The sequence below is a fragment of the Herpailurus yagouaroundi genome, unplaced genomic scaffold (assembly GCF_014898765.1).
Source record: "Herpailurus yagouaroundi ecotype Mexico unplaced genomic scaffold, PumYag 67641, whole genome shotgun sequence".
NCBI lineage: Eukaryota > Metazoa > Chordata > Mammalia > Carnivora > Felidae > Herpailurus > Herpailurus yagouaroundi.
In genome coordinates, this window is record NW_024420442.1 from 2,258,834 (window position 1) to 2,286,217 (window position 27,384).

General features: G+C 42.5%; 1 protein-coding gene across 1 annotated transcript in view; it reads left to right on the top strand.

Moving 5' to 3' along the window:
• The window catches only part of DOCK11 (dedicator of cytokinesis 11), a gene marked incomplete at its 5' end in the record, with an annotated part of 155,565 nt that overhangs the window by 120,996 nt on the left and 7,185 nt on the right, over window positions 1-27,384 (top strand). Inside the window, 8 exons of the mRNA XM_040467960.1 lie at window positions 450-556; window positions 7,347-7,469; window positions 12,879-12,992; window positions 13,474-13,620; window positions 22,952-23,162; window positions 23,548-23,738; window positions 24,558-24,658; window positions 26,216-26,354. Coding sequence (XP_040323894.1) covers window positions 450-556; window positions 7,347-7,469; window positions 12,879-12,992; window positions 13,474-13,620; window positions 22,952-23,162; window positions 23,548-23,738; window positions 24,558-24,658; window positions 26,216-26,354 — 1,133 coding nt within the window. The remainder of the gene's footprint in view (window positions 1-449; window positions 557-7,346; window positions 7,470-12,878; window positions 12,993-13,473; window positions 13,621-22,951; window positions 23,163-23,547; window positions 23,739-24,557; window positions 24,659-26,215; window positions 26,355-27,384) is intronic.

Sequence of the window (27,384 nt, forward strand, 5' to 3'; positions counted from 1 at the left end):
GTGTCATAGATGGGAGTAATTTGCAAAATTCTTTACAAGCTGAAAATTGCCACTAATGGCTTTGACCGGCACAAAAATATCTGTGTTTGTTTTTCAGGGTGAGCAGTCCACGTAAGGCTGTTCTTCACAAAGCACTTTTTAAAAAATAAATTTACTGGGGCGCCTGGGTGGCTCAGTCGGTTGAGCATCTGACTTAGGCTCAGGTCATGATCTCTCACTGCTCGTGGGTTCCAGCCCCGCATTGGGCTCTTTGCTGACAGCACGGAGCCTGGAGCCTGCTTCAAATTGTGTCTCCCTCTCTCTCTGTCCCTCCCCCACTCATGCTCTGTCCCTCCCCCACTCATGCTCTGTCTCTCCCCCACTCATGCTCTGTCTCTCAAATAAATGAATGAATGAATGAATGAATGAATGAATGAATAAGTTTACTTCACTTCTTTCTATGCATACAGAATTATTCCCGAGTGGATGTTCAGCCTTCAAGAAAATAACTCCCAATATAGATGAAGAAGGAGCAATGAAAGAAGATGCTGGAATGATGGATGTCCATTACAGTGAGGTAAGATTCCGGGGCCTGCAATGCCAGTTATATAAATTTAACTTCTTAAAATTTATATTAAAAAATTATTACAGCTAACTTAATTTGGAAGGTAACCAAGGGCTGATGAACTGTAAGCATTAAAACTGCCCAGGGCAGAGAGGTCCCTATTTGGAATGTGGAGCCTGGCCTCTGGAGCGGTTCCTGTTGTCTGGTTTTAGAGAGGCAGTATTTATCATCTTCAAATTACCATCCCAGTAACCAGATCAGGGTCCACATACTTTGGAAAAATCTCCATAAAAAATAGAGTTAACGATGCAACAGCTGAGCAGTATCCGCAGAAAAGTATTTTCTAAACTGGAAAATTTCTGCCGTAAACTTCTTATGGGTAGCAAAACAGCTTTAGTTGTCAATCAGTGAATACGTATTGACTTAGGAACAAGGCTCTGGGCTTGGTGATATAGGAGCTGTAAAATAATTACATACGGCTAATCCCTGACCTCCAATATCAACCTGAACAGCTAATATACCTACATGGAAATGGGTAAAAAAAAAAAAAAAGACTATGCCATTTGAATAATGGCCTCAGTGTGCTCCATGTAAAGTCAAAGGTGAGAGAGATGCCTTTGAGCTAAAGTAAAACAGAGGAGGTATGATCAGAGAGGGGTGGAGAAAGAGGACGCTCTGGAGGCAGTCTAACAGAGGAGGATAGTAGCAGGGACCAAAGTTCAGAGGTGGGAGGGGCACCTGGGTGGCTCAGTCTGTTAAGTGTCTTGACTTCGGCCCAGGTCATGATCTCGCGGTCTGTGAGTTCGAGCGCGGTCTCCAGCTCTGTGTTGACAGTTCAGAGCCTGGAGCCTGCTTCAGATTCTGTGTCTCCTTCTCTCACTGCTCCTCCCCTACTCAGCCTCTCTCTCTCTCTCTCTCTGTCTCTCAAAAATAAATAAACATTAAAAAAAAAAGGAAAGAAAGAAATAGCCTTGATCCTGACTCTTTTTAATACTCTCAAGGAGACGGGTAACATTTCTTATCAGTCAAGAACTCCGATCTGTTTTGTATGTAAACCCATTTGTTGGAACTCTTTTGTGTTCTACAGTAAAAATTGATATATTTTATTTGATGTATACAGACAGAATCCTGTTCCAAAAGAGCCTTTGTACATTTCAGCTTAGGTAAGAGGGCTTCCTCCTCATGCCCTCACCAGTGGAAAAATAACCAACACTGATTTGTGAGTTTTATTGAAAAGTACAAACGTTTGTCTATTTAGTGCCTGTATTTAAATGCATGAATGAAACCAATAATAGTGAAACTTAATTTGTTTCTCAAATGACTTCTGACCTTTGATTTTCAATAGTTTGTAAAGATATAATTAGCATACAGTCAAATGCGCATTCCTAAATGAACAGTTTGATGAACTTTGATACTTGTATGCACCCATGTAACTTCCCATCAGAAACAAGAAAGAGAACACGTCCATTCTCCTGGAAAGTTCCCTTGTGCCCATTTCCAGTCAGTCCCTCCTCCCCCACCGTCTAATTTCTCACACCATAGATGAGTTTTGCCTGTATTTTGGTGGCATAAAAATGGACTCATTCATTCCATTCGATACATACCGTTTTGTATCTGGCTTCTTTTGCTTACCCTAATGTTTTTGAGATACATCCACGTTGTTGAATATATCAAAAGTTTGTTCTTTTTCATTACTAAATAATACTCCATTGTATTGATATCTGATTTGTTTTTGTAATCCATTGTCCTGTTGATGAACTTTGGATTGTTTCCAGTTCAGGGCTGTTAGGAATAAGGTTGCTTTAAACATCCTTATCTATGCCCTTTTGTGGACATATGCTTTCATTTTTTGTGGGTAAATACCTAGGAGTGAAATTGCTGGATCCCCGGGAAGTTGTATGTTTAATTTTCTACGAAATTGCCAAAGAGTTTTTCAAAGTGAATGGCCCGTTTTATACTCCCGCCAGTAACAGGTGAAAGTTTCAGTTGGTCGAGATCCTCCCCAACATCTGATATTGCTGATTTTTTTTTTAATTTTTATTTTTGCCATTCTGTTAGGCATGAATTGGTATCTCATTGTGTTTTTTTATTTATATTTTCCTGATAACTAATGATGTTGAGCACTCTTTCATGTGCTTCTTTGCCTTTCATATATCTTCGTTTGTGAAATGTGTGTTCAGGTCTTTTGCTCATTTTTAGAAATGGCATTGTTCGTTTCTTAATTGTTGACTTGTAGACATTTTTTGTATGTTCCGGATATAAGTTCTGTGTCAGATATATGTGCTGCAAATTTATCTTTGATTTGCTTATTCATTGCTTAATTGAGCCTTTTAATTTAATTGAGCCAAAAAGTTTGGTTTTGATGAAGTCCAGTTTCCCATTTTAATGGTTTGTTCTTTTTGTGTCTGGTCTGAGAATTTTTTGCTTACCTCCAGATTGTAAAGATATTGTCTTACACTTTCTTTTTTCTTTTTTTTTTTGAGATTTTGTTTTTAAGTAATCTCTACACCCAACATGGGGCTTGAACTCACAACCCCGAGAGCAAGAGTCGCACGCCCCTCTGACAGAGCCAGCCAGGCGCCCCTTACGTTTTCTTCTCTAAACCCTGGATATGAGTTTTATATTTAGGTCTGTAGGGGCACCTGGGTGGCTCAGTCGGTTGAGCATTCAACTTCGGCTCAGGTCATGACCTCAGGGTTTGTGAGTTCGAGCCCCGCGTCGGGCTCTGTGCTGACAGCTCGGAGCCTGGAGCCTGCTTCAGATTCTGTGTCTCCCTTTCTCTCTGGCCTTCCCCTGCTCATACTCTGTCTGTCTGTCTCTCATAAATAAACGTTAAAAAAAATTTTTTTTTAATTTATTTAAGTCTGTAATCTAAAATACATGTTTGAGCATGGAATTAGATAGAGGTCAAGGTTCAAGGTAGACATTTAGATGGTTCATACCCTATGGGGGAAAATAAAACTTTCCTTTTGCCTGATAGAATTCCTTTGGCACCTTGGTTAAATTTCAGTTCTGTGTATGTGTGCAGCCTATTTCTGCACTCTGTTCTATAGCACTGACCTATTGTCCATCTTGATATGAATATTACACCATCTCGATTGCTTTCACTTTATAAGTCTTGAAATCAGGTAATGTTAGCCCTCTAACTGTTTTTTTCAAACTCATCTTGGCTATTCTACACCCTTTGAATTTCCATGTAAATTTTAGACTCCTCTTTTCTACTTCCTCAAAAGAGCCTGCTGGAAGTTTTTGGGGGATTTTGTTAAATTTATATACGAGTACATGGAAAATGGCAAGCTTAGCAATATTGAGTCTTTCAATGAATATTTATTTAGGTTATCTTTAATTTCTCCCAACAGTATTTTGTGATTTTTTTTAGGGCAGAAGTCTTCTGCTGAATTTATTGTTAGATAATTGATGTTTTGTTGCCACTGTAAACAGTATTGCTTGATTTATTTTTCAATTTGTTGTTGCTAATATATACCACTACAGTTGATTTGTGTATGTTGATCTTGCAATCTGCAACCTTGCTAAGGATGCTTATTGGTTTTAGTAGCTTGTTTATTCCTTAGGCTTTTCTATATATACAATCATACCATTTGCACAGACAGTTTTATCTTTGCCAATCTGTAGGACTTTTCTCTCTTTTTCTTGCCTCGTGCTGTCTAGGACCTTCAGCATAATGCTGAATTCAAGCGGTGAGAGCAGGCTTTTTTTTTTTTTTTTTTAAGTTTATTTATTTATTTTGAGACAGAGAGAATGTGTGAGCAGGGGGAAGGGACAGAGAGAGAGGGAGACAGAGAATCCCAAGCAGGCTCCGTACTGTCAGCCCAGAGCCCAATGCGGGGCTTGAACTCCCAAACCGTGAGATCGTGACCTGAGCCGAAACCAAGAGTCAGACGCTTAACCGACTGAGCCCCCTGGGCGCCCCGAGAGAAGACATTCTTGACTCGTTCTCAAACTTATGAGAACAGCATTCAGCCTATAGATTTCTCATAGATGCCCTTTATCAGATTGAGGAAGGTCTTGTCTAGTCCTTGTTTCTGGAGAGTTCTTTCTTAATATCACGAAGGGATGTTGAGTTTTTTCAAATGCTTCCTCTGCATCTATTACTGGAGGTACCGTGTTTCTCTTTTATTCTGCTTTGTTCTGTATATTACACTGAATTTTTTTCCTAATTGTAAACCAGCTCTACATGCCTGGGACCCAGTAGTTTGTCACAGATTTTTAATTACCCCCAAAGTTCTTCCTTCCCACTGTTACTGGAAATTTTAATTTGGCTATTAAATGTTAATATACATTTATTGAAGCAGCAACAGTTAATGACCATCTGTGCACCGCCACTGTACTGGTGACTAAAGAAACCAATAAAAATAAGATCTCATCACTACCCTTGAAGAGACCCGGCCTATTTGGAAAGTCAGGTACATAGATGAGGGGCAAGTATGATGATAGATACCCACCCGATGAATGACCAGAGTAGGATAAAAGGCATCTAGTGTCTTGCTCCTCTGTATTCATGAGGAGAAGGATCCCAGAAGAGGTGATCTTAAAGAGCGGTCTTAAGGGAGTTAACCAAGTAAGGGGAGGAAAGGGCAGAGGGCACAACAGGAGCAAAGGCACAAAGTTAAGACAACACTGTGGTGCTTCAGGAGAACTACTAGGAGTTCATTGTTGTTGGAGCATAAAGTACAAGGCTGGGCCTGGTGAATGATAAGATTATAGAAATATCAGCCAGACTATTGCAAGCCTTGGGTGCCAAGTGAAAGAACTTGTCCTTTGCTCTTTGAAGGAAGGGATAACAGCCATCATGAGGTTCTAAGAAGGGGAGAGGGATGTGGTCTGGTATGCATTTTCACCAGAAGCCTGTGGCGCATACTGAAAAGTGCCAAGGCTGGAGGCAGGAAGATCGATTAGAAAAAAATAACAAGGTCTTAAGCTTTAGCCGGGAGGGTAGAAATAGAGAGGAAGGGTCAGATTTGAGAACTGTTGAGGAAGCAACACTGGCAGAAGTCAGCGGTGAGCTGATTGGAGGGTGAGTGAAGAGAGAGCGTGTCCGTTTTCCGGAACTGAGGTAACAAAGTATGCGCTCGTTCATTATCTCACAGTTCCAGCATCCAGAAGTCTGAAGTCAAGGTGTCAGCAGGACCATGTTCCCTCTGAGACTCTGGGTAGAATCTTTCCTCGCCTCTTCCTAACTTCGGTGGTAGCCGCTGGTCTCTAGGTCCCTTGACGTCATAGCTGCGGTACCCCAGCTCCGCCCCTGGAGTCAGGTGGCGTTCTCCCCGCGCGTCTCTGTCTGCTTGTGTGGACATCACTCCTATTGGGTTAAGGGCCCAGCCTCCTCCAGTCTGACCTCACCTGAACTAACTCTACCTTCAGGGGCCCTGTTTCCACAAATAAAGTCACATTCTGAGGTACTGGGGGTCAGGACTTCAACATCTCTTTTTGAGGGACACAAGTCACCCCATGACAGGGCCCAGGCCAAAGTACTCTTAGGTTTTCTAGCTAAGGGTTCGTAGGGTGTCGCCCCCGGCTAGATAGAAAGCACAAGCGAAAGAACTAGGTTAGGAAGAAGTTGAGTTCAGAATTGCCTAAAGGGCATACAGGAAAAACTGTTTTAGCATTCAGCGCTGTAAACGTCAAGAACATCTCTTTAAGATGTAAACAAGCTGGGGCGCCTGGGTGGCTCAGTCAGCTGAGCGACTGCCTTTGGCTCGGGTCACGATCTCAAGGTTCGTGAGTGCCAGCCCCACCTCAGGCTTTGCACTGACCACGCGAGCCTGCTTCGGATCCTCTGTCTCCCTCTCTCTCTGTCCCTCCCCCATTCACTCTCTGTCTCTCTCAAAAATAAATAAACATTAAAAAAATAGATAGAAAACAGGCTGTTGAGACTCACAGATAGTGTCAGCAATGGGCCTCATCTTTTTATTGTGGAGATGAGGGTTCATAAAGTAACTTATAGCAGCTGTTATCATTCTGGCAAGGTCAGAGATCTCTGTCTTGAGCTATTATCCTGTCCTTCTCGCAAACTTTAGGGCCAGCAGTCAGGAAGGAAGCATTGTTTACCAAGACTGCATCATTTTAGTAAACATGTATATCGCTAACACAGCAGCTTGAAAGTTGTCCAGTCTTCTGAACACTCTATTACATTATGTGTAAATATAACTTCAGTATAGAAAGGAAGCTGTGAACATTTATAGGCTTAGGGGAATTCACCTTATCAGACATACAGTTTGGAACAAATAATATATCCCCTTTTACAGATACTCCTTCTTGGGGGCGCCTGGGTAGCTCAGTCAGTTAAGCATCCAACTTCGGCTCAGGTCACGATCTTGCGGTTCGTGGGTTCGAGCCCCGAGTCAGACTCTGTGCTGACAGCTCAGAGCCTGGAGCCTGTTTCAGATTCTATGTGCCCCTTTCTCTCTGCCCCTCCCCTGTTGACGCTCTGTCTCTCTCTGTCTCAAAAATAAATAAAACATTTTTTAAAAATTAAAAAAAAAAAAAGAAAACAGATACTCCTTCCTAATGGGTTACGTTTCTAAGTACAGTTAACGTCCTTACTATGTGAGTAAACGATATCCATAGGTATGCTTCACTATTATCAATATTGATTTCATATTTTTAAGAGTGGTTTCAGTTTCAGATATTACAAGTGTTTGATTTAGAAAATAGAGTCACACGAGCATACTCCCTTCTGTACACGTTGTTTGTTCTCTACGAACTTGAAACGGTTCAAAATTTCTTTGCCAAAACTCTAAAACCACCTCTAATTCCTGATTGCATTTTGCCCTTAACGCAGGAAGTTTTGCTGGAGTTGCTAGAACAATGTGTGGATGGCTTATGGAAAGCAGAACGTTATGAAGTCATTTCTGAGATCTCCAAGTTGATCATTCCAATTTATGAGAAACGTCGTGAGTTTGAGGTAGGTAATTGAAACATTCGCATCATTGGGGGCGCCTGGGTGGCTTAGTCAGCTGAGCCTCTGACTTCGACTCAGGTCTTGATCTCGAGGTTTGTGAGTTCGAGCCCCACATTAGGCTTTGTGCTGACAGCTTGGAGACCGCTTTGGATCCTGTCTCCCTCCCTCCCAATCTCTCTCTCTCTCTCTCTCTCTCTCTCTCTCAGAAGTAAATAAACATTAAAAAAAAAGTCTAAACATTTGCATCATTGGCCTAAACTATATTTTATTTTGGTCTCGGAAAACACGGTAACATCGTTATGTTCCTATCCCTCTACTATGTGTCCTCTGAGGAATAAAAGGTTAATTATATCATGGCATTTGTATTTTATTGTAGAACATAGATACTTAACTATGTTGTGTTGACACATTTGTCCAGTCTGAAAGTTCCTATCCTTAAAAGTCCTGTGACATCCTAAAATCGGAATCCTACCTTATATTCCTATAAATTTTCCAGGGGCGCCTGGGTGGCTCAGTCGGTTAAGCATCCAACTTCGGCTCAGGTCACGATCTCGCGGTCCGTGAGTTCGAGCCCCGCGTTGGGCTCTGGGCTGATGGCTCGGAGCCTGGAGCCTGCTTCGGATTCTGTCTCCCTCTCTCTCTGCCCTTCCCCCGTTCATGCTCTGTCTCTCTCTGTCTCAAAAATAAATAAACGTTAGGGGCGCCTGGGTGGCACAGTCGGTTAAGCATCCGACTCTCGATTTCAGCTTAGGTCATGATCTCATAAGTTTGAGCCCCACGTCGGAGCCTGATTGGGATTCTCTGGCCCTCTCTCTGTGCCCCTGCCCCTGCTCTCTCTCTCTCTCTCTCTGAAAATAAACTTAAAAAGAAAAAAAAAAAAGCTATCGAATTTCCATGTTGTCCCGGGAAGAGTCATAGGCTTTTACGATTCTTTGCAGTTCGATGGGGAGACCAAAGGGGCTGGTAGCCCTACTGTGACGAGTTTTTTTCCAATTTAGTCTGTCAGATAAAGCTGTTGGTAAAGGATAATTAATAAAGAATGTAGTATAAGGAATACCTGTTGCCACCGGCCCAGGTTTTATATTCAAGTCTTGGAGTCCGAATCGTAATTTCTACGCCTATCGTATTAGGAAGGGGTGGTTTAGGATCCAAGCCTTCTTTTTTTTTTTTTTTTTTCAACGTTTATTTATTTTTGGGACAGAGAGAGACAGAGCATGAACGGGGGAGGGGCAGAGAGAGGGGGACACACAGAATCAGAAACAGGCTCCAGGCTCTGAGCCATCAGCCCAGAGCCCGACGCGGGGCTCGAACTCACGGACCGTGAGATCGTGACCTGGCTGAAGTCGGACGCTTAACCGACTGCGCCACCCAGGCGCCCCAGGATCCAAGCCTTCTTTAAAAAATGTTTATTTATTTTGAGAGAGAGAGAGAGAGAGAGCACGTGAGCAGGGGAGGAGCAGAGTGACATAGCACGAGAGAGAGTCCCAAGCAGGCTCCACGCCCGGCCCAGAATCCATCACAGGGCCCAGTACCATGAACCGTGAGATCGTGACCTGGACTGAAATCAAGAGTCTGACGCTCAACCAACTAAGCCACCCAGGCGCCCCTCAACCCCTTTTTTTAAAAAGCAAAGCAATTTGGGGGCGCCCGGGTGGCTCAGTCGGTTAAGCGTCCGACTTCGGCTCAGGTCATGATCTCACTGCCCGTGAGTTCGAGCCCCACGTCGGGCTTTGTGCTGACCGCTCAGAGCCTGGAGCCTGTTTCCGATTCTGTGTCTCCCTCTCTCTCTGCTCCTCCCCTGTTCATGCTCTGTCTCTCTCTGTCTCAAAAATAAATAAACGTTAAAACAAAAAAAATTAAAAAAAGAAAAAAAGCAAAGCAATTTATCCGTAAGTATAGCAAGTACGCTTTCATCGTTTTCCCAGAAGGAAAACACATACATTTAATATCATCTGCACTGTTCTAATCTCTCTTCAGACTGGCCCTGATCAAACTCACTTTTTCTTCCCAGGTTCTAGGCCTTTTCTCTCTCTGCCGTAGTTTTGGGGTATGTGAGGCATGCCTGAAAACTCATAGTGGAGTTCAAGTGATTCTATTAATAACTAAACCTAGGTCATAGAGGTGGCAAAGGATAGCCCACAAGATGATTGCCCCTTTTAGCAAAACATGACATCCTAAGAACCTTTGTAAAATTTCCAGAATACTCGCTTTCTTACCAGCTTGAAGATAAGGCTATTACAACCCCAGGGAGGGGGCGCCTGAGTGGCTCAGTCGGTTAAGCGTCTGACTTCAGCTCCGGTCATGATCTCACAGTTTGTGGGTTCGAGCCCTGTGTCAGGCTCCGACAGCTCAGGCTCAGAGCCTGGGACCTGCTTCAGATTCTGTGTCTTATTCTCTCTCTGTCCATCCCCAACTTGTGCTCTTTCTCTGTCTCTCAAAAATAAATAAATGTAAAAAAAAAAATCTTAAAAAGAAAAAGAACCTCAGGGAGTATTTTGCTACTCAATCAACTAATAGGGAAGAAAGAAAAATATATCTTTACACATGAAAGGAAACGCTGTTTTCTATAGGGATACTCCTCCTATTCCCTTGTCGGCTTGTGAAGGTCTGTGCAGATCCCCTAGCGTTCCACATGAGATGTAGTCCTTGTTTCTCGGACACTGATATATCATTTTTCACTGCATCTTTATGGGACGGGCTGAAAAAGTGTCAGAGACAGCAGCCATAAAGATAAGGAAGATTTCCCTCAAATTGAGCACAGCCTCTCTGTGCTCCCCGTTTTTATCAAGGTGAAATTCACGTAATACACAATTAACCATTTTTAAAGTGTACGATTCAGTATCATTCAGTGCATTCGTGATATTCTGAACCCGCCACCTCTCTCTACTTTCAAAACATTTTCATCACCCCAGAAAAACACGTCCTACCCACAAAGTGGTTCCTCTCCCTCCCACCCGCCCTCCTCTGGCAACCACTAATCTGCTTTCCATCCCTATGGGTTTCCCTATTCTGGATGTGTCATTAAAAAAGGATTCATAGAGGGGCGCCTGGGTGGCGCAGTCGGTTAAGCATCCGACTTCAGCCCCGTCACGATCTCGCGGTCCGTGAGTTCGAGCCCCGCGTCGGGCTCTGGGCTGATGGCTCAGAGCCTGGAGCCTGTTTCCGATTCTGTGTCTCCCTCTCTCTCTGCCCCTCCCCCGTTCATGCTCTGTCTCTCTCTGTCCCAAAAATAAATAAACGTTGAAAAAAAAATTAAAAAAAAAAAGGATTCATAGAGATGTGACCTTTTGTGTCTGGTTTCTTTCACTTAGCATAATATTTAGAGGTTCGTCCACATTGTAGTGTCTGTCACAACTTCATTCCTTTTTATGGCTGAATGATTTTCCATTGCGTGGCTACGCCACGATTTGTTTATCCACGTATCCATTGACAGACAGTTGGGTGGTTTTCACCTTTTGGCTATTATGGAGAGTTGCTGCTGTTGTGAACATTCGTGTCGACGTTTCTGCACGGCAACTGTGTTCATTTATCTTGGGTATATACCTAGGAGTAGAATTGCTGGGTCATGGGATGATTCTATGTTTAACGTTTTTTGTTTTTTTTTTTTTAATTTTTTTTTTTCAACGTTTATTTATTTTTGGGACAGAGAGAGACAGAGCATGAACGGGGGAGGGGCAGAGAGAGAGGGAGACACAGAATCAGAAACAGGCTCCAGGCTCTGAGCCATCAGCCCAGAGCCTGACGCGGGGCTCGAACCCACGGACCGCGAGATCGTGACCTGGCTGAAGTCGGACGCTTAACCGACTGCGCCACCCAGGCGCCCCTATGTTTAACGTTTTAAGAAACCACTGAACCGTTTTCCCTTTTCCCTTCCCATCAACAATGTATACGTTCCACAGTCCGACCAACACCTGTTGTTTTGGGTTTTTCATGAAAGCCATCTTAGTGGATGTGAAGTGTGTTCACATTATGGTATTTGATTTGTATTTCCTTATGACCGAGGATCTTGAACATCTTTTTATGTGCTTCTTAGCCATTTGTGTATCTTCTTTGGAGACATGCTTGTTCAAAAGCTTTGCCCCTTTTTAAATTGGGTTGTCTTTTTGTTGTTGAACTGTGAGAGCTCTTTATTATTTTCTGATACTAAACCTTTATCAGATCTGTGATTGGCAAATATTTTCTCCCATCCTGTAGGTTGGCTTTTCACATTCTTAATAATGTTCTTGGCACAATGTGCTCCCTTTTTCTGGGTACAGATGAGGTGGCTCAGTCGGTTGAGTGTCCAACTTCGGCTCAGGTCATGATCTCACACTCCATGAGTTCGAGCCCCGCGTCGGGCTCTGTGCTGACAGCTCATTGCCTGGAGCCTGTTTTGGATTCTGTGTCTCCCTCTCTCTCTGCCCCTCCCCCACTCATGCTCTGTCTCAGAAATAAATAAACATAAAAAAAATTTTTTTTAAATAAAAATAAAAGTAATCCAAATTAGGGACGCCTGGGTGGCTCAGTCGGTTAAGCATCCGACTTCAGCTCAGGTCGTGATCTCACACTCCGTGAGAGTTCGAGCCCCATGTCAGGCTCTGTGCTGACAGCTCAGAGCCTGGAGCCCGCTTCGGATTCTATGTCTCCCCCTCTCTCTGCCCCTCCCCTGCCCATGCTCTGTCTCTCTGTGTCTCAAAAATAAAAACATTTTTAAAAAATTAAAAAAAAAAAAAAAGAAAACTTCTGTAAACTTGTATAAAAGCAGTCCTCACTGAGGCATATACTGTTATTTTTGTATCTGTATATTTTGTTTTTTTCTCTTGGTGGTCTGCTGTATTTCTGGGGCTACTATCTATGCCTCAGAATGGAAGGATCCAGATCTCTCTAGCATCCTAAATCAAGCCTTTCCTCATCACTCCACCCTATTTCTTCATCCAACAATGGGAGAGGGAAATTACCCCCAGCGTCTGCTGTTTCTCTGAGCTTGACTGCATCTGCATTTATTTTTATCTCCAGAAGTTTTTGCACGAATTTTTAATTCTCGCCTTTGCCTTAAAGGCTCAAGCAAAAAAGCATCTGGCTTCTCTTTCAGTTAAACTAATTCAGATATAACGCAAATAGTAGTCAATAATACAGTGGGTTTAAAGTATGCCTTCCCATTGAGGTATGAATGAAATAAACCCACAGATCCGCATCTAGTAGCAATGGTTATTGACCATTTTAATTTCTACCCTTAGCCTTGACATTGTTGAGGAATTTCGTCTAATTGTGACAGAGGGGCAGGGGAGTGTGGCTGACCCCAAAACACATTTTGAAAAGGAAATAGCGTTGCTTCTCCCCCAACCCCCCCAACCCCCCGCCGCTGTGTATTTATCTTAGCCATTTAGTAATTAACCAAAAGATAAAGCTGGTTTGTATATTCTCCTTTTTCAGAAACTTACTCAAGTTTATAGAACTCTTCATGGAGCTTACACAAAAATTCTAGAGGTCATGCACACAAAAAAAAGACTTTTAGGGACTTTCTTCAGAGTTGCCTTTTATGGCCAAGTAAGTATACTTTCGTTCATAAAGTTGTTTTTCTTTTTAAACATTCACCTTTGAATTATTAGATTACTATAGCAGCAGGCATTGGTTCTTGCCTTCTGTCCAGATAGAGCGGCTAACACAACAGCCGGAGTCCAACGTAGAAGATTTGAATTTCTCCCTCAGTTTCATTTTCTGTTAAACCTCTTAAGGTATATATTTCATACCCGGTACTGAGAGCTTTGAAACGAAAAATAGGTAAGTATGACAGGGAATGAGAAAACACTAGCGTGGAAATCTTCAGGCCAAGTACATGGCCATATGACTGTGAATTGGAAAATTCATATTTATTTGACGTTAAAAGGGTCAGTACGTGCCATGTGGCTTTTGGTACCGCTTAAAATGTATTTCAAGCGTATTATTGCTAGTTACCTCGTACGTTTTCTGTAAATGCCGTGCCGGCTCGTGCTGTTTGTAAGTGATTGTGTGTTTCACTTTGCCATAGTCTTTTTTTGAAGAAGAGGATGGGAAGGAGTACATCTATAAAGAACCCAAGCTCACCGGCCTCTCGGAGATTTCCCTGAGACTCGTTAAACTTTATGGTGAAAAATTTGGTACAGAGAATGTTAAAATAATTCAGGATTCAGACAAGGTAACATAGACCCTGCATTTTGAAATCGTTGTTTGTTAGTTCCAAGCATGCTACACTGCTCCTGACTCTTTCCTTTTCTGGCTGGTGGGGGAGAAGTTTGGAAATAGAGCCTGTCCAGATATTGAAAGAAAGGACAGGAGGGGCGCCTGGGTGGCCCAGTAGGTTAAGCGTCCGACTGCAGCTCAGGTCATGATCTCACGGTTCGTGAGTTCGAGCCCCGCGTCGGGCTCTGGGCTGACAGCTCAGAGCCTGGAGCCGGCTTCGGATTCTCTCTCTCCTTCTCTCTCTGCCCCTCCCCTGCTCACATTCTCCCTCTCTCTCTCTCTCTCAAAAATAAATAAACATTTTTTTAATTAAAAAAAAAGAGAGGGAAAGGACAGGGGCTTTGGAGTCTGAGAGAAAAGGATTCAAATCTCCATTCTCTTGCAATTTGCCCGCTGGTTGACCGTAGGGAAGGCACTTAATTTCTCTGTGCCTCATTTTTTCTCTTTAATAAAATGGAGATGATACTAGTGCTTTTAGTGCATTTTATTATAAAATATCCTTAGTTTGGTAGTTACATTTGCAATGAAGTAAATTTAGGAGAGATCCCTTGGGACTTGCTCTAAAGGGTATCCGTCCCAGCAGGCCTTGCCAGGCCAGGATGAGAAAGATTCTAGCAAGAAAGGCTCCCTGCTAGAGACGCGTAGTTTCCTCGAGGCAGACTTCTGGAAAAGCACAGTGGGACTGCCTGACCGTTCTTAGTCGCCACTGGCGTGCCCAGAACGAGAGCTGGTTTCTAAGGTAGGAAGGGGCCTACACGGTTCAGCATCTGCAGACCACGGCAGTATTTACCGAGCGACTCTGATGCAAGTGGCTTAGCAGCTAGTAGGTAGCATTGCCAGAGTGGAAAGCTCACGGCCACGGTAAAGACACGTCCTGGCCTACCCCGAAAATGACGTCGGGCACCTGGGTGGCTCAGTCAGTGAAGCATCTGACTTTGATTCAGGTCACGATCTCACGGTTCGTGAGTTTGAGTCCCACTTCGGGTGAGGCCCGTTTCTCTCTCTCTCTCTCTCTCTCTCTCTCTCTCTGCCCCTTGTGGGATTCTCTCTCTCTCTTTCTCTCTCTCTCTCTCTCTCTCTCTCAAAGGAAAAAAAGAAAAGAAAACGATGTCTTCCCTTTGTAGACTCACCTGTCTCTCTTGCTTTTATCTTGACCGTATGCCTTAGACATGTCATTCATTAATATTTGGCAAAACCTCTCTACCTCTTATCAGCTTCGCTATTTTTGTGGGGTTTATTAAGTTAAGACAACGGAAGATCTTAGCTCCTTGCAGCCAGATAGTCTTAGGCTCGCTGCCACGTAACTGATACTATAAATGGAAAGTTAATGGAAAGCCAGGCTTGCTGAACAGCGTGTGCAGTCTTCTACTCTAAGCTGCTCATGAAAACCTGGCTCGTGAGGGCTAGCGGAAAAGCACCATCGGGCAGCTGGGCCCCTGACGTTATTTGTAGGCACAATATTTTAGTCCTTCTCCGTAGACAACAGACATAATAAGCAGCTGCTTACAAGTTCCTTGTTTCTTTCTTCATGTGCGAAAGTGAAAATTAAAAACACTCTTTTACCTTGCCAAAGAACAAACTCCGCTGGAGGGCACAGACCATTTGAAGAACCGTTTGGCGAGGTTTTCTAATATTTCAAAACCTGCGTTTCCTTGGACCCAATGATGTCACCTTTAAGATTTTATCTTGTGGGTGTTCGCTACCATAAAGATGTGTGATTAAAGGTGGTCATTGCTGCAGGGTTTCTGTAGCAAAAACCGGGAAGCCATCTAAACGTCCATATGGCTAAAGAAATTGTATTATCCATATAATGGATGTGGCAACCTATGCATTAAAAAATTGAGATAGGGGCGCCTGGGTGGCTCAGTCAGTTAAGCGTCCGACTGCGGCTCAGGTCATGATCTCACGGTTCGTGAGTTCGAGCCCCGCGTCGGGCTCTGTGCTGACCGCTCGGAGCCTGGAGCCTGCTTCGGATTCTGTTGTCTCTGTCTCTCTCTGCCCCTCCCCTACTCACGCTCGCGCGCTCTCTCAAAATTAAACATTAAAAAAATTTTTTTAATTGAGATAGATTTCTAAGTGTTGGTTTGAACCTGTCAAGATACTTTATTGAGGGGGGGAAAGGTGAGGTGCAGGATGTCATGGATAGGATGATCACATTTGTGCAAACATTGATATTCACAATAACTTGTATATACTTAGGAAATTTCTGGAACGATACATACAAAATTGTTAACCATGCTTACCCCTGAGGAGAGGGACCAGAATCTTACATAGAAAGAAATTTTCTACTTTTTCTCTATACCCTTGTGTACTGTTTGAATGTGGTTGTTTTTTTTTTTTTTTAATTTTTTTAACATTTATTCATTTTTGAGAGAGAAAGAGACAGAGTGTGAGCTGTGGAGGAGCAGAAAGAGAGGAAGACACAGAACCCGAAGCAGGCTCTCGGCTCCAAGCTGTCAGCACAGAGCCCGACGCGGGGCTCGGACCCGCGAACCGTGAGATCACGACCTGAGCCGAAGTCGGACGCTTAACCGACTGAGCCACCCAGGCCCCCCTGAATGTTTTACCATGTACATATTTTACTTTTATAAGGTTAAAATCAGGCTTGACCTCTTTTTTGTGTATTTCCCTTCTGTGTTTTGTCTTAGCCCAGATAATTACCTCACCTATCTCCTGAGGTGCCTCTTAGGAGAAATCTAGCTTACTTTTTCTGAGTGTGGTTGACACACGATGGTACATTAGTTTCAAGTGTGCAGCATAGTGACTCAACTTCTCGGTATGTTACGCTGTGCTCACCACCAGGGGAGCTACCGTCGGTCACCGTACAAGCTACTGCAATGCCATCGACTGTACTCCCTGTGCTGTGCCTTTTATTCCCCTGATTATTCACTCCATAGCTGGAAGCCTGTATCTCCCACTCCCCTTACCCATTTTGCCCATTCGCCCCCCCACCCTTCTCCCCTCTGGCAACCACCAGTGTGTTCTCTGTCGAGAAATCTAGCTATGTACTGGGAGAAAAAAGATTTAAGATTTCCAGATACAGGCTTTTAGATATTTACGTAAGAACAGGTAGAATGGATTTGGAGAAGCTAAAAGAAGCTAAGGAACTTTGTATCTCCTGGCCGTCTCCCATATATGTGGGGGAAAAAAAAAAGGATACAGAGACTGTTTCCAGAGAGGATTTTGTTGTCTCTTTTGTTTGTTTCAATGTTTGCTTTCTACACTAAACACAGAACCAGGCCTATCGTAAATTGCAACGACACTGACAGTCCTCAACACTCAAGTCACAAGCCAGTTGAGTTGAGAGAACACTGAGAGAGGGGCTTGGGCATAGTGTCAGGTTCATGGGGAGACTGATAGAGGGGAGGGTATCTAGAGCCCACAGGTGGAAAGTCCAGCACGGACAGTTCTGAGTTTTGCCTCCAGCAGAATATAAACATGGAATATAGACTCTTCATGAAAGGGCCCATAACTACCATAATTTTTATGTCTCTGGAAGAGAACCGTTCTTTCCTGCGGTCCCCTTCGAAGGACGGGAGGACCTAAGGTAGGATTAATGTAGTCAAGGGTACCCCCTCTTCCAACATCAGTCACTTCTTGTGGATGTACCAACCGGTAGGTTTTTCTGTAGGGTAATTGTGTGATATATATGAAAATCCTTAAAACCAGGTAAATCTTTTAACTGAGCAACTTCTAGGAATTGACCCTGAGGACTAAGTCAGAAAAAAAAAATGCACATAGTTTTAAAAACAGGGATGTTCATCAGAGCATTCTTTGCAATAGCAAAACATTGGGAAACAACCAAAGACTCTCTTGATGAGGGACCGATCCAGTAAATCATGTTCATTCATATATCCGTTAAAAGTCATGTTGATGGCCATATAGAACTGTAATCAGTATAATACGCTTTTTTGCTGCATGTACACGTAGCGTAGAATTAATTTACTGCTCTCACCATCCTTACGTGTGCAGTTCACCGGAGCTTCCGGCACCGTGTTGGATAGAAGTGGCAAAAGCAGGCCTCCTTGCTTTATTCCTGATCTTAGAGGAAAAGCTTTCAGCCTCTCAGCATGGAGTATAACATACGCTCTGGGTTTTTCATAGTGGCCCTTGATCAGACTGTGGAAAATTCCTTCTATTCCTGGCTTGTTGAGTATTTTTATTATGAGAGGATGCTGAATTTTGTCAAATGCATGTGCTGCATCAGTTAAGGTGATCGTGTAGTTTTTTTCCCCCCTTTATTCTGTTTATGTGGTTCTATTTACATTGATTGACTTTCATATGTTGAACCATCCTTGCATTCCAGGAGTAGATCCTACTTGGTCATGGCATATAATCCTTTTTAATATGCCGTGGAATTCTGTTTGCCAATATTCTGTCGAGGATTTTTGCAGCAGCGTTCGTAAGGGATGCTAGTCTGTAGATTTTCTTTGTACCAACTTTGTCTGGCTTTGGTTTCAGAGTAATGCTGACATCACAGAATGAGTCAGGGCGTGTTCCCTCCTCTTCAGTTTCTTAGAAGAGTCTGAGAATTGGTAGTAGTTCTTTAAGTGTTTGGTAGACTTCATCAGTGAAGACATCAGGTCAGAGCTTTTTTTCCATCAGACAATGTTTGATTATGGATTCAATCTCCTCACTAGTTATAGCGCTATCCAGAGTTTTCTATTTTGTTTGCATGGTTTAGTCTTGGTAGGCTGTGTGTTTCTAGGAATTTGTTCATTTCATCTAGGTTATTTCATTTGATGGCATACAGTTGTGCATAGTACTCTTACACTCTTTTTTAGTTCTGTAGATTTGGTAGTGATGTCCTTATTTTCAGTTCCTATTTTAGCAATTTTGAGTGTCCTTTTTTTTTTCTTAGTCCATCTAGTTAAAGATTTGTCAACTTCATTGATCTTTTCAAAGAACTGACCTTTGGTTTCATTGCTTTTCTCTATTTTCCTATTTTCTATTTCATTGATCTCTGCTTAACCTTTATTTCCATCCTTCTGCTAGCTTTGGGTTTAGTTCCTCTCTTTCTAGTTCCTTAAGTTGTAAAGTCGTGTTGTTGATTTAAGACCTTTCCTGTTTTGTAATGTTGTGTTTATAAGTCTCCTCCTTAGCGCTGCTTTTTCTGTGTCCTGTAAGCTTTGGTATGTTGTGATTTCATTTTCATTACTCTCTAAGTATGTCCCAACTTCCCTTGTGATTGTTTTTCTTTGAACCATTGATTTTTAAGTGTTTAACTCCCACAAAATTATGAACTTTCCTATTTTACTTCTGTTATTGACTTCTAACTTCATCCCTTCATGGTCAGAGAAGATACTTTCTATGGTATCTGTCTTTTTGAATCTATTGAGACTCATTTGTGGCCTAACATTCAACCTATCTTGGAAAATGTCCCATGTACACTTGAGAAGAATGCATATTATCGCTGAGTAGAGTGTTCTGTATACGTCTGTGAGTTGTACTTGGTTAAGTGTGTTGTTCAGGTCCCCTACTTCCTTACTTACCTTCTGTCTGCTTGCTGTATCTGGTATTGAGAGTGGGGTGCTACAGCCTCCAAGTATTACTGTAAAACTGTTTCTCCTTTGCACTCTGTCAATTTTTGCTTTACATGTTTTGATGGTCTGTTATTAGATGTGTAGATGTTTATGATTGTTTTATCTTCTTGCTGCATTGAACCTATTATCACTGTACAATGTCCTTTTTTTTTTTTTGTCTCTTGTGACCTTTAAAAATTTAAAGTCTACTTTGTTCAATATGAGTATATTCACTCCTGCTCTCTTTTGGTTACTGTATGCATGGAATATCTTTTTCTGTTTTTCACTTTCAGCCCATGTGTGTCTTTGGACCTAAAATAAATCTCTTGTAGAGCACACATAGTTGGATCATAATTTCTTATCCATTCTGCAAACCTCCCTTTTGATTACATTTTAATCCATTCACATTTCAAGTAATTACTGATAAGGAGAGGGTTCTTTCCTTCTGCTATTTGTTTTCTTATGTGCCTTATAGCTTTTTTGTCTCTCATTTTTTTGCATTACTGTCTTTTGGTTTAATTGATTTTTTTTTTACAGTGGAATGGTTACATTTGTCTCCCATTTCCTTTTGACTATATCCTTTAAGTATATTTTTATGGTTTTCATGGGGATGATATTTAACATCCTAAAGTCATACCACTCTAATTCAAATTTATACCAGTTTAATTTCCATAGCATACCAAGAAATCTGCTTCTTTAACAGCTCCTTCCCTACCCCTTTCTGTTGGTGATGTTGTAGAATTACATGTTTTGTGTGTCCCAAAACCATAAGCTAATGATTTAATACGTTAGTCTCTTAAAGTCTGTAGAAAACGAAATTTTTAAGTTACAAGCCAAACTTGCAACAATACTAGCTTTTAGACCAATAATTTTTTAATGTATTTGTCTCTTAAATTATGTAGAAAGCAAAAAATGGAGTTACATACCATTGTCACAATAACATGAGCTATTATAATTGCCCACGGATTTACCTTTACTGAGGTCTTTATTTCTTCACGCCGCTTCAGGTTACCGTCTGGTGTCCTTTCGTCTCAAGCTGCAAGACTTCCTGTGGCATCTTACGTAGGACGGTTCTAGTGTCAACAAACTCCCTCAGCTTTTCTTTGCTGAGGACTATCTTCATTTCTTTCCCACTTTCAAGGGCAGTTTTGTCAAATACAGAATTCTGGGGCGCCTGGGTGGCTCAGTCGGTTGAGCGTCCGACTTCGGCCCAGGTCACGATCTCATGGATCATGGGTTCGAGCCCCGCGTCGGGCTCCGTGCCGACAGCTCGGAGCCTGGAGCCTGCTTCGGATTCTGTGTCTCCCTCTCTCTCTCTGCCCCTCCCCAGCTCATGCTCGCACTCTGTCTCTGTCAAAAATAAACAAACTTAAATTTTTTTTTTTTTTAAATGCAGAATTCTTGGTTGACAGATTTTTTTTTCTTTAGCACTTTGACTACACTCACCCACTGCCTTCTGGCCTCCAAAGTTTCTGATAAGAAATCTGATCATCGTATTGAGACTTCCTTATTATGTGTGATGAGTCGCTTCTCTCTTGATTCTTCCAAAACTCTTTGACAGTTTGGTTTTGTTTTTTTTTCAACGTTTTTTATTAATTTTTGGGACAGAGAGAGACAGAGCATGAACGGGGGAGGGGCGGAGAGAGAGGGAGACCCAGCATCGGAAACAGGCTCCAGGCTCCGAGCCATTAGCCCAGAGCCTGACGCGGGGCTCGAACTCACGGACCGCGAGATCGTGACCTGGCCGAAGTCGGACGCCTAACCGACTGCGCCACCCAGGCGCCCCGACAGTTTGGTTTTAACGTGGCTCAGTGTGGGTCTCTTTGACTTACCCTACTCAGAATCTTCTTGGATGTTTATAGTCCTGCCTTTTATCAAATTTGGGAAGTTTTCACCCATTATTTCTTCAACTATTACCTCTGCCTCTTTCCATCTCTTTTCCTTTCCAGGACTCCTACAGTGTGTGTGTTGGTCCACGGGGTGATGTTCCTCATGATTGTCATATCTTCAGGTTCTGTGACTATTACTCCTGTCCGCTCAAGTCTGCCTTTGCATCCCCCTAGTGAATTTTCATTTTATTTATCGTGCTTTCCAGCTCCAAAAATTGGTTTGGTTTCTTGTTAGGTTTCCTACCTCTTTATTGATGTTGACATTTGTTCATACATTGTCTTCTTGACTTTCTCCACAGCTCCCTTTAGTTCTTTGATCAAGACAGTTATTTTAAAGTCTTTTTCTAGTAGGTCTGCTATCGGGTCTTTTTGGGGAGACAAGTGTCCGTTGGTTTATTTTTCCCCTCCGAATGTGCCATACTTTCCTGTTTCTTTAGATGCCTGGTGATTTTTTTTCTTGTTGAAAACTGTACATTTGGATCTGATCCTGTGATCATTCCAGAAATCAGATTCTCCCCCTTTTCCAGGATTTGCTGGGTTTTGTTTTAATTGCCGTAGGCTGTCTCTGTATCACGGATCTGCCTAAATTCAGGGTCTTCTCGGGTCTTTTCTGAACCTGCACCTTCCCCTGGCCATGTGTAGTGAGTTTCTCACTTCCCTCCTCTATGCAGTTCATTTTGAGTGCCCTAGTCTTCAATGTCTGGCTCCCAAGAGGGAAAAAGAAAAATAAAGGGGAGAGATCTTTTAAATCCCCTGGAAGTCAGGGGTACTTGGGTAGCTCAGTTGGTTAAGCCTCCAACTGTTGATCTCAGCTCAGGTCATAATCTCATGGTTTGTGAGTTCAGGCCCTGTGTCGGGCTCTGTGCTGACAGCTCAGAGCCTGGAGCCTGCTTAGGATTCTGTCTCTCCCTCTCTCTCTCTGCCCCTCCCCTACTTGCACACATGTGTGTGCTCTCTCTCTCTCTCTCTCTCTCTCTCTCTCTCTCTCTCTCAAAATAAACAAACAAACTTAAAAAAAAAATCCTCTGGAAGTCAGTTCAGCCAGGGGTGGGGGATTATAACGAAAATGGCTGTATCCTCTTTGTACCTCTATAATCAGAAGCAGCAGTCAGAGCACAGGTCCCCAATATTTGGAAGACAGGGTCCTTCTTGCCCACCCTGGCTCCTGCAAGCTGTTTCGGGAACATGCGCACAGCTGCCTGCCATGGGGCCGAGGGGTAGGATACGGGTAGCTACCGTCGTGCCAAGAGCTGAAATTGACAAAAATCAAGCCTAACTGCGATTTTGCGATTTTCCGATTTTCCATCCAGGCCTTCCCCTACAAGTTACAAGCTTTCAGTGGACTCCAGAGTTCCAAAATAGTTAGAGCAGACAGATTCTGCCCGTGTAAATGTTGCCTAAGTAGGAAGATAGATTTCTGGTGCTCTCCTGCCTTCTCAGAATCCTCTCCAGATTCTTATTTTTATGGAGGTAGAATTCAAATGTACAGTTAACCATTGTAATGTATTTTTAAAGAATCAGAGTATGAAACAGCATCTAGCGTGACCTCAGCTTTGTAAATGTGTGTGCACAGAGTACAGATTGAAAGGAAATCCGTGAAAATGTGAATGACGGTCCTTGCTGAGTGGTAGGATTACAATTTATATTATCTTCCTACATTTCTGTAATTTCCATGTAAGTTTCTGTAACTTCTTTACAATCAGGAGGAAATGATCCTTAGGAAAAGAATAAAGCTCTCCTCCAGGTGTGTATTCAGTTGGGAGCACAATCCTAATGACAGTGTTCCTCAAGTAATCTCCAAGGAGTTTATTATCTTACCTGTACCTGCTCTTCCCTTCCGTTGAATAAAAAAAAGCCAAACTTTCTTACTTGATAGGTGAACGCTAAAGATCTCGATCCAAAATATGCTCATATCCAAGTCACTTATGTGAAGCCCTACTTTGATGACAAAGAACTCACGGAAAGAAAGACCGAGTTTGAAAGAAACCATAATATCAACAGATTTGTTTTTGAAGCTCCTTATACATTATCAGGCAAAAAGCAAGGCTGCATAGAAGAACAGTGTAAACGCCGCACCATCTTGACCAGTAAGTAGGACCTCGCGAGATAACATTTGTTTGACTTGCTTCTTTTTGATACACACAGGTAGCAGGTGGCCAGCAGGGAAGTGTGAACTGAAATTTTAATCCTTCATTTTTCTGCTGTTCTGTCACTAGCTTGCACAGACATGGCAATGTTATATACCAGAGTTTCCCCATATGTAATTCACGATTGCTCTAGGGTATCTGATAAAAAGAATTTCCCCCTCAATCCTGAAGTACTGCGGTGCTTTCTGATACCCTACGGTACTTTCTAGAGAAAGCATGGTGGGGGCAATTAAGCATCATGGATTTTTTTTTTTTTCCTTTGACTTGGCCGTTTGAACGGATCATTTTTTAAAGATAACCACAACCAATCTGAACATTTTAACAGCTTCAAACTCCTTTCCGTACGTGAAGAAGAGGATCCCTATAAACTACGAGCAGCAGATTCATTTAAAGCCCATTGATGTCGCGACTGATGAGATCAAAGATAAGACGGCAGAGCTGAAAAAACTTTGCTCCTCTGCCGACGTGGACATGATTCAGCTGCAGCTGAAATTGCAGGGTTGTGTCTCAGTGCAGGTATGTCGGTGGCTGAATACGTCTTAAACGTTTCTCGATAGGCTTGCTTTCCTGAGGGCACAGAGCAAGCATGAACCGCAGTGTGTATTCTGCGCTTACTGAGTGCAAACACCTGTGCAGTTTTCGATTAACCGAAAAAAATGTTCAGCGGCCATAAAATTTGCGTTATGGTAGAAGACTTTAACATAAACTCCTCTGACTGCAGCCAAGCTCTGTATTTACAGAGCAGAAGTCATTAAGTATCTTACTGGAATATGATCTTTGCAGATTATTGGCTTTAGTCAGTTTTTTTTTAATAAGCTTATAGTAAGAATAGTAAATATGGTTCTCAGGTACAGATTTTTAATGCATCGAGGGGGCTTTTTAATTTTTATTTCTTTTAAGAGAGAGAGAGAGAGAGAGAGCACGAGCATGAGTTGGGGAGGGACAGAGAGAGATAGAGACAACAGAATCCAAAGCAGGCTTCAGGCTCCCAGCTGTCAGCACAGAACCCGACACGGGGCTCGAACTGACAGAGTGCAAGATCATGACCTGAGCCGAAGTCAGAGGCTCAACCGACTGAGCTACCCAGGCGCCCCAGGGATTTTTTTTCTTTTTTTTTAAGGAGAAGTGCAGAGGCACCTGGCTGGCTCAGTCAGTGGAGTGTGTGACTCTTGATCTCGACTGTTGATCTTGGAGTTGTGAGTTCAAGCCCCATGTCGGGTGTAGAGATTCCTTAAAAAGAAAAAATAAAATCTTAAAAAAATAATAGAGAAATGTAGACATTTCTTTTTGATTACATTCTAACAGCTCTCTTATTTTTCTCCCTTTGTAATTTAGGTAAATGCTGGTCCATTAGCATATGCAAGAGCTTTCTTAAATGATAGTCAAGCTAGCAAGTATCCACCAAAGAAAGTAAATGAGTTGAAAGACATGTTTAGGTAAGTGCTTTGTCATTTTCCCTTTAGACCTCTATCTTTTACTCCATTTTCTTCTTCATAGAAACCAAAATATTCACCAAATGGTATCCTTCCAAAAAAAGACATTCTGTTCTTTTTTACAATAGCTAAGTGACCCTCTAATGGTACTTTATTTTTTTTTAATTTCTTTTTAATGTTTACTTTTTGAGAGAGAGAGAGAGAGAGAGAGAGAGAGAGAGAGAGAGAGACAGAGCACGAGCAGGGGAGGGGCAGAGACAGAGAGGGAGACACAGAATCTGAAACAGGCTCCAGACTCTGAGCTGTCAGCACAGAGCCCAACATGGGGCTCGAACTCAGGAACCGCGAGATCATGACCTGAGCCCAAGTCGGACGCTCAACTGACTGAGCCACCCAGGCGCCCCTCCTATCTTGTGTTCTTAGTTCCAATTGGGATTCTGCTGGTCCAGGGCTTGAGTTGAGCATCCCCAGGCATGTCTGAATGGTCTTGCATTACAAATCTGTTTAATATGTAGAGTTTATATTCAGAATAAGAGAGACGGGTTGAGTAAAACACACCAAGGAGAAAGAGAACTTATCCACTCGTTTGCTGCTGGTTTATTTCATTTACTTTTCCTGTCTGTGTGTTCTCAGCCCTTCCAGGTTGCAGAGTAACCAGTAATCACTCATTCACCAGTATTTATTAATGCCTGGCATGTGCAGAAAGATTCTACTAGTTGCTATGATAGGGATACAAAGCAAATGGGCAGTGAGGTACTTTGCCCCCTAAGACCTGCACCCCGATTGTGGACATTTAAATATATAAACACCTGAAATGATGGAGAAAGGCTTTTACAATGAGTCATCAACTGTCCCCACTTTTTTTAACATTATTGAAGTGTAGCTGACATGCAGTGTTATTAGTTTCAGGCCTATGACGCACTGATTTGACAATTCTATATATTACTCAGTGCTCCCCGCGGGAAGTACGGTCACACCATCTGTCAGCATACAACGTTATTACAACATTATTGACTACATTGCCTATGCTGTACTTTTCATCTCTGTGACTTATTCATTTTATAACAAGTGTTTGTACCTCTCAATCTCCTTCACCGATTTCACTCCTCCCCGCCCCCGCAATCTTTGTCCCCGCTCCCAGCACAGGGCAGATAACTCTTACCTGTGGCACCCAGTACTGTACTGGGTACATACTAACCCCAAATAAATTACTTTTGAATTGAATGCACGACTCATTGTCTACACATGCAAATTAACGTGAGCACAATAAACGTTAGCTGATACAAGATCAAGTGACGGAGCAAATAGGCTTTCTAGAAGGCCTGCGTTTTGAGCCAGGTTTTAAAGAAAGTAAGAAACCAGAAGGGAAAGGTGGGAAAGAAAGGAAAAGGTATTTCAGGCTTAAGAAGTAGCATCAGCAAAGAGTAGCAGTGAGCAAATACAGGATTCTAATTTTCCTTCTAGGCAAGCCATGGTTAAAGTGAATATCAAATTGACGGTCCGTGAGACTTTGTAGGAATAAATGACGAAACCCTTACTGTCTTTGCTTTTTGTCTGCAGGAAATTCATACAGGCATGCAGCATTGCACTTGAGCTAAATGAGCGGCTAATTAAAGAGGATCAAATTGAATACCATGAAGGGCTAAAGTCAAATTTCAGAGACATGGTAAAAGAATTGTCTGACATTATCCACGAGCAGGCAAGTCTTAGGGTGGTTGAACATGAAAACATGATCTGGGGCCCCTGAAGTGTTACTCAGCCGAATCTGTTAGTTCGAAATGTATTCCCTTGAAATGATCCCGTCGGTATTCTCACATTTGCTCCTACTGTCTTTAATCGTTTCAATGATATAATGCAAATGGCCTTGGAAGTCATTATCTGAAGCAGTTGCTAAAGCAATTATCGGTCATTAGCCATTTTGTTCTTTGGGCCACAGTGCTACTGAAAGTAATGAGCTGAGCAAATCTGACCTGCTCTACTGTAAACATGGGTAAGAGTCTCTCAAGAAGTGAAATGATGAGCACGGGAGGCAAATCCCTAAAAGAATATCCCTGTCTTTAAAAAAACAAAAACAAAAACAAAAAAACAAAAAACACCTGGGTGGCTCAGTCGGTTGAGCGTCCGACTTGGGCTCAGGTCATGATCTCGTGGTTCCTGAGTTCGAGCCCCGCATCGGGCTCTGTGCTGACAGCTCAGAGCCTGGAGCCTGCTTTGGATTCTGTGTCTCCCCCTCTCTCTCTGCCCCTCCCCCACTCATGCTCTGTCTCTCTCTCTCTCTCTCTCTCTCTGTCAAAAATAAAATAAAAAAACACTTAAAAAAAAAAAATATCCCTGTCTCAGCCATAAGAAACTATAGTTTAGGTGACGTTCTGAGAGGCTTCCAAAACCTGAGAATTGTCTTAATGCCTGAACAGCCTACCCAAAACTCTGTTTTCATAAAACTTCTTAGCATTTTCATCTATGACTAAGTGTTCCTGACAATTGCAGCTGCTTTATTAAAACCACAACCTAAAAAATAGGGAAGTCGAGACCTGTTCGCCACTTCCAGCCACATTACATCACAATTAAGTTGTTAGGACTTTTATACACCTATTTATCCTAAAGCCAGCGTATTCCTAGGTTATTTTTTGTTTTTGAGTTTATGTGTTTCTGAGAAAGCGCAAGCAGGGGAGGAGCAGAGAGAGGGAGACAGAGGATCCAAAGCGGGCTCCGCACTGACAGCACAGAGC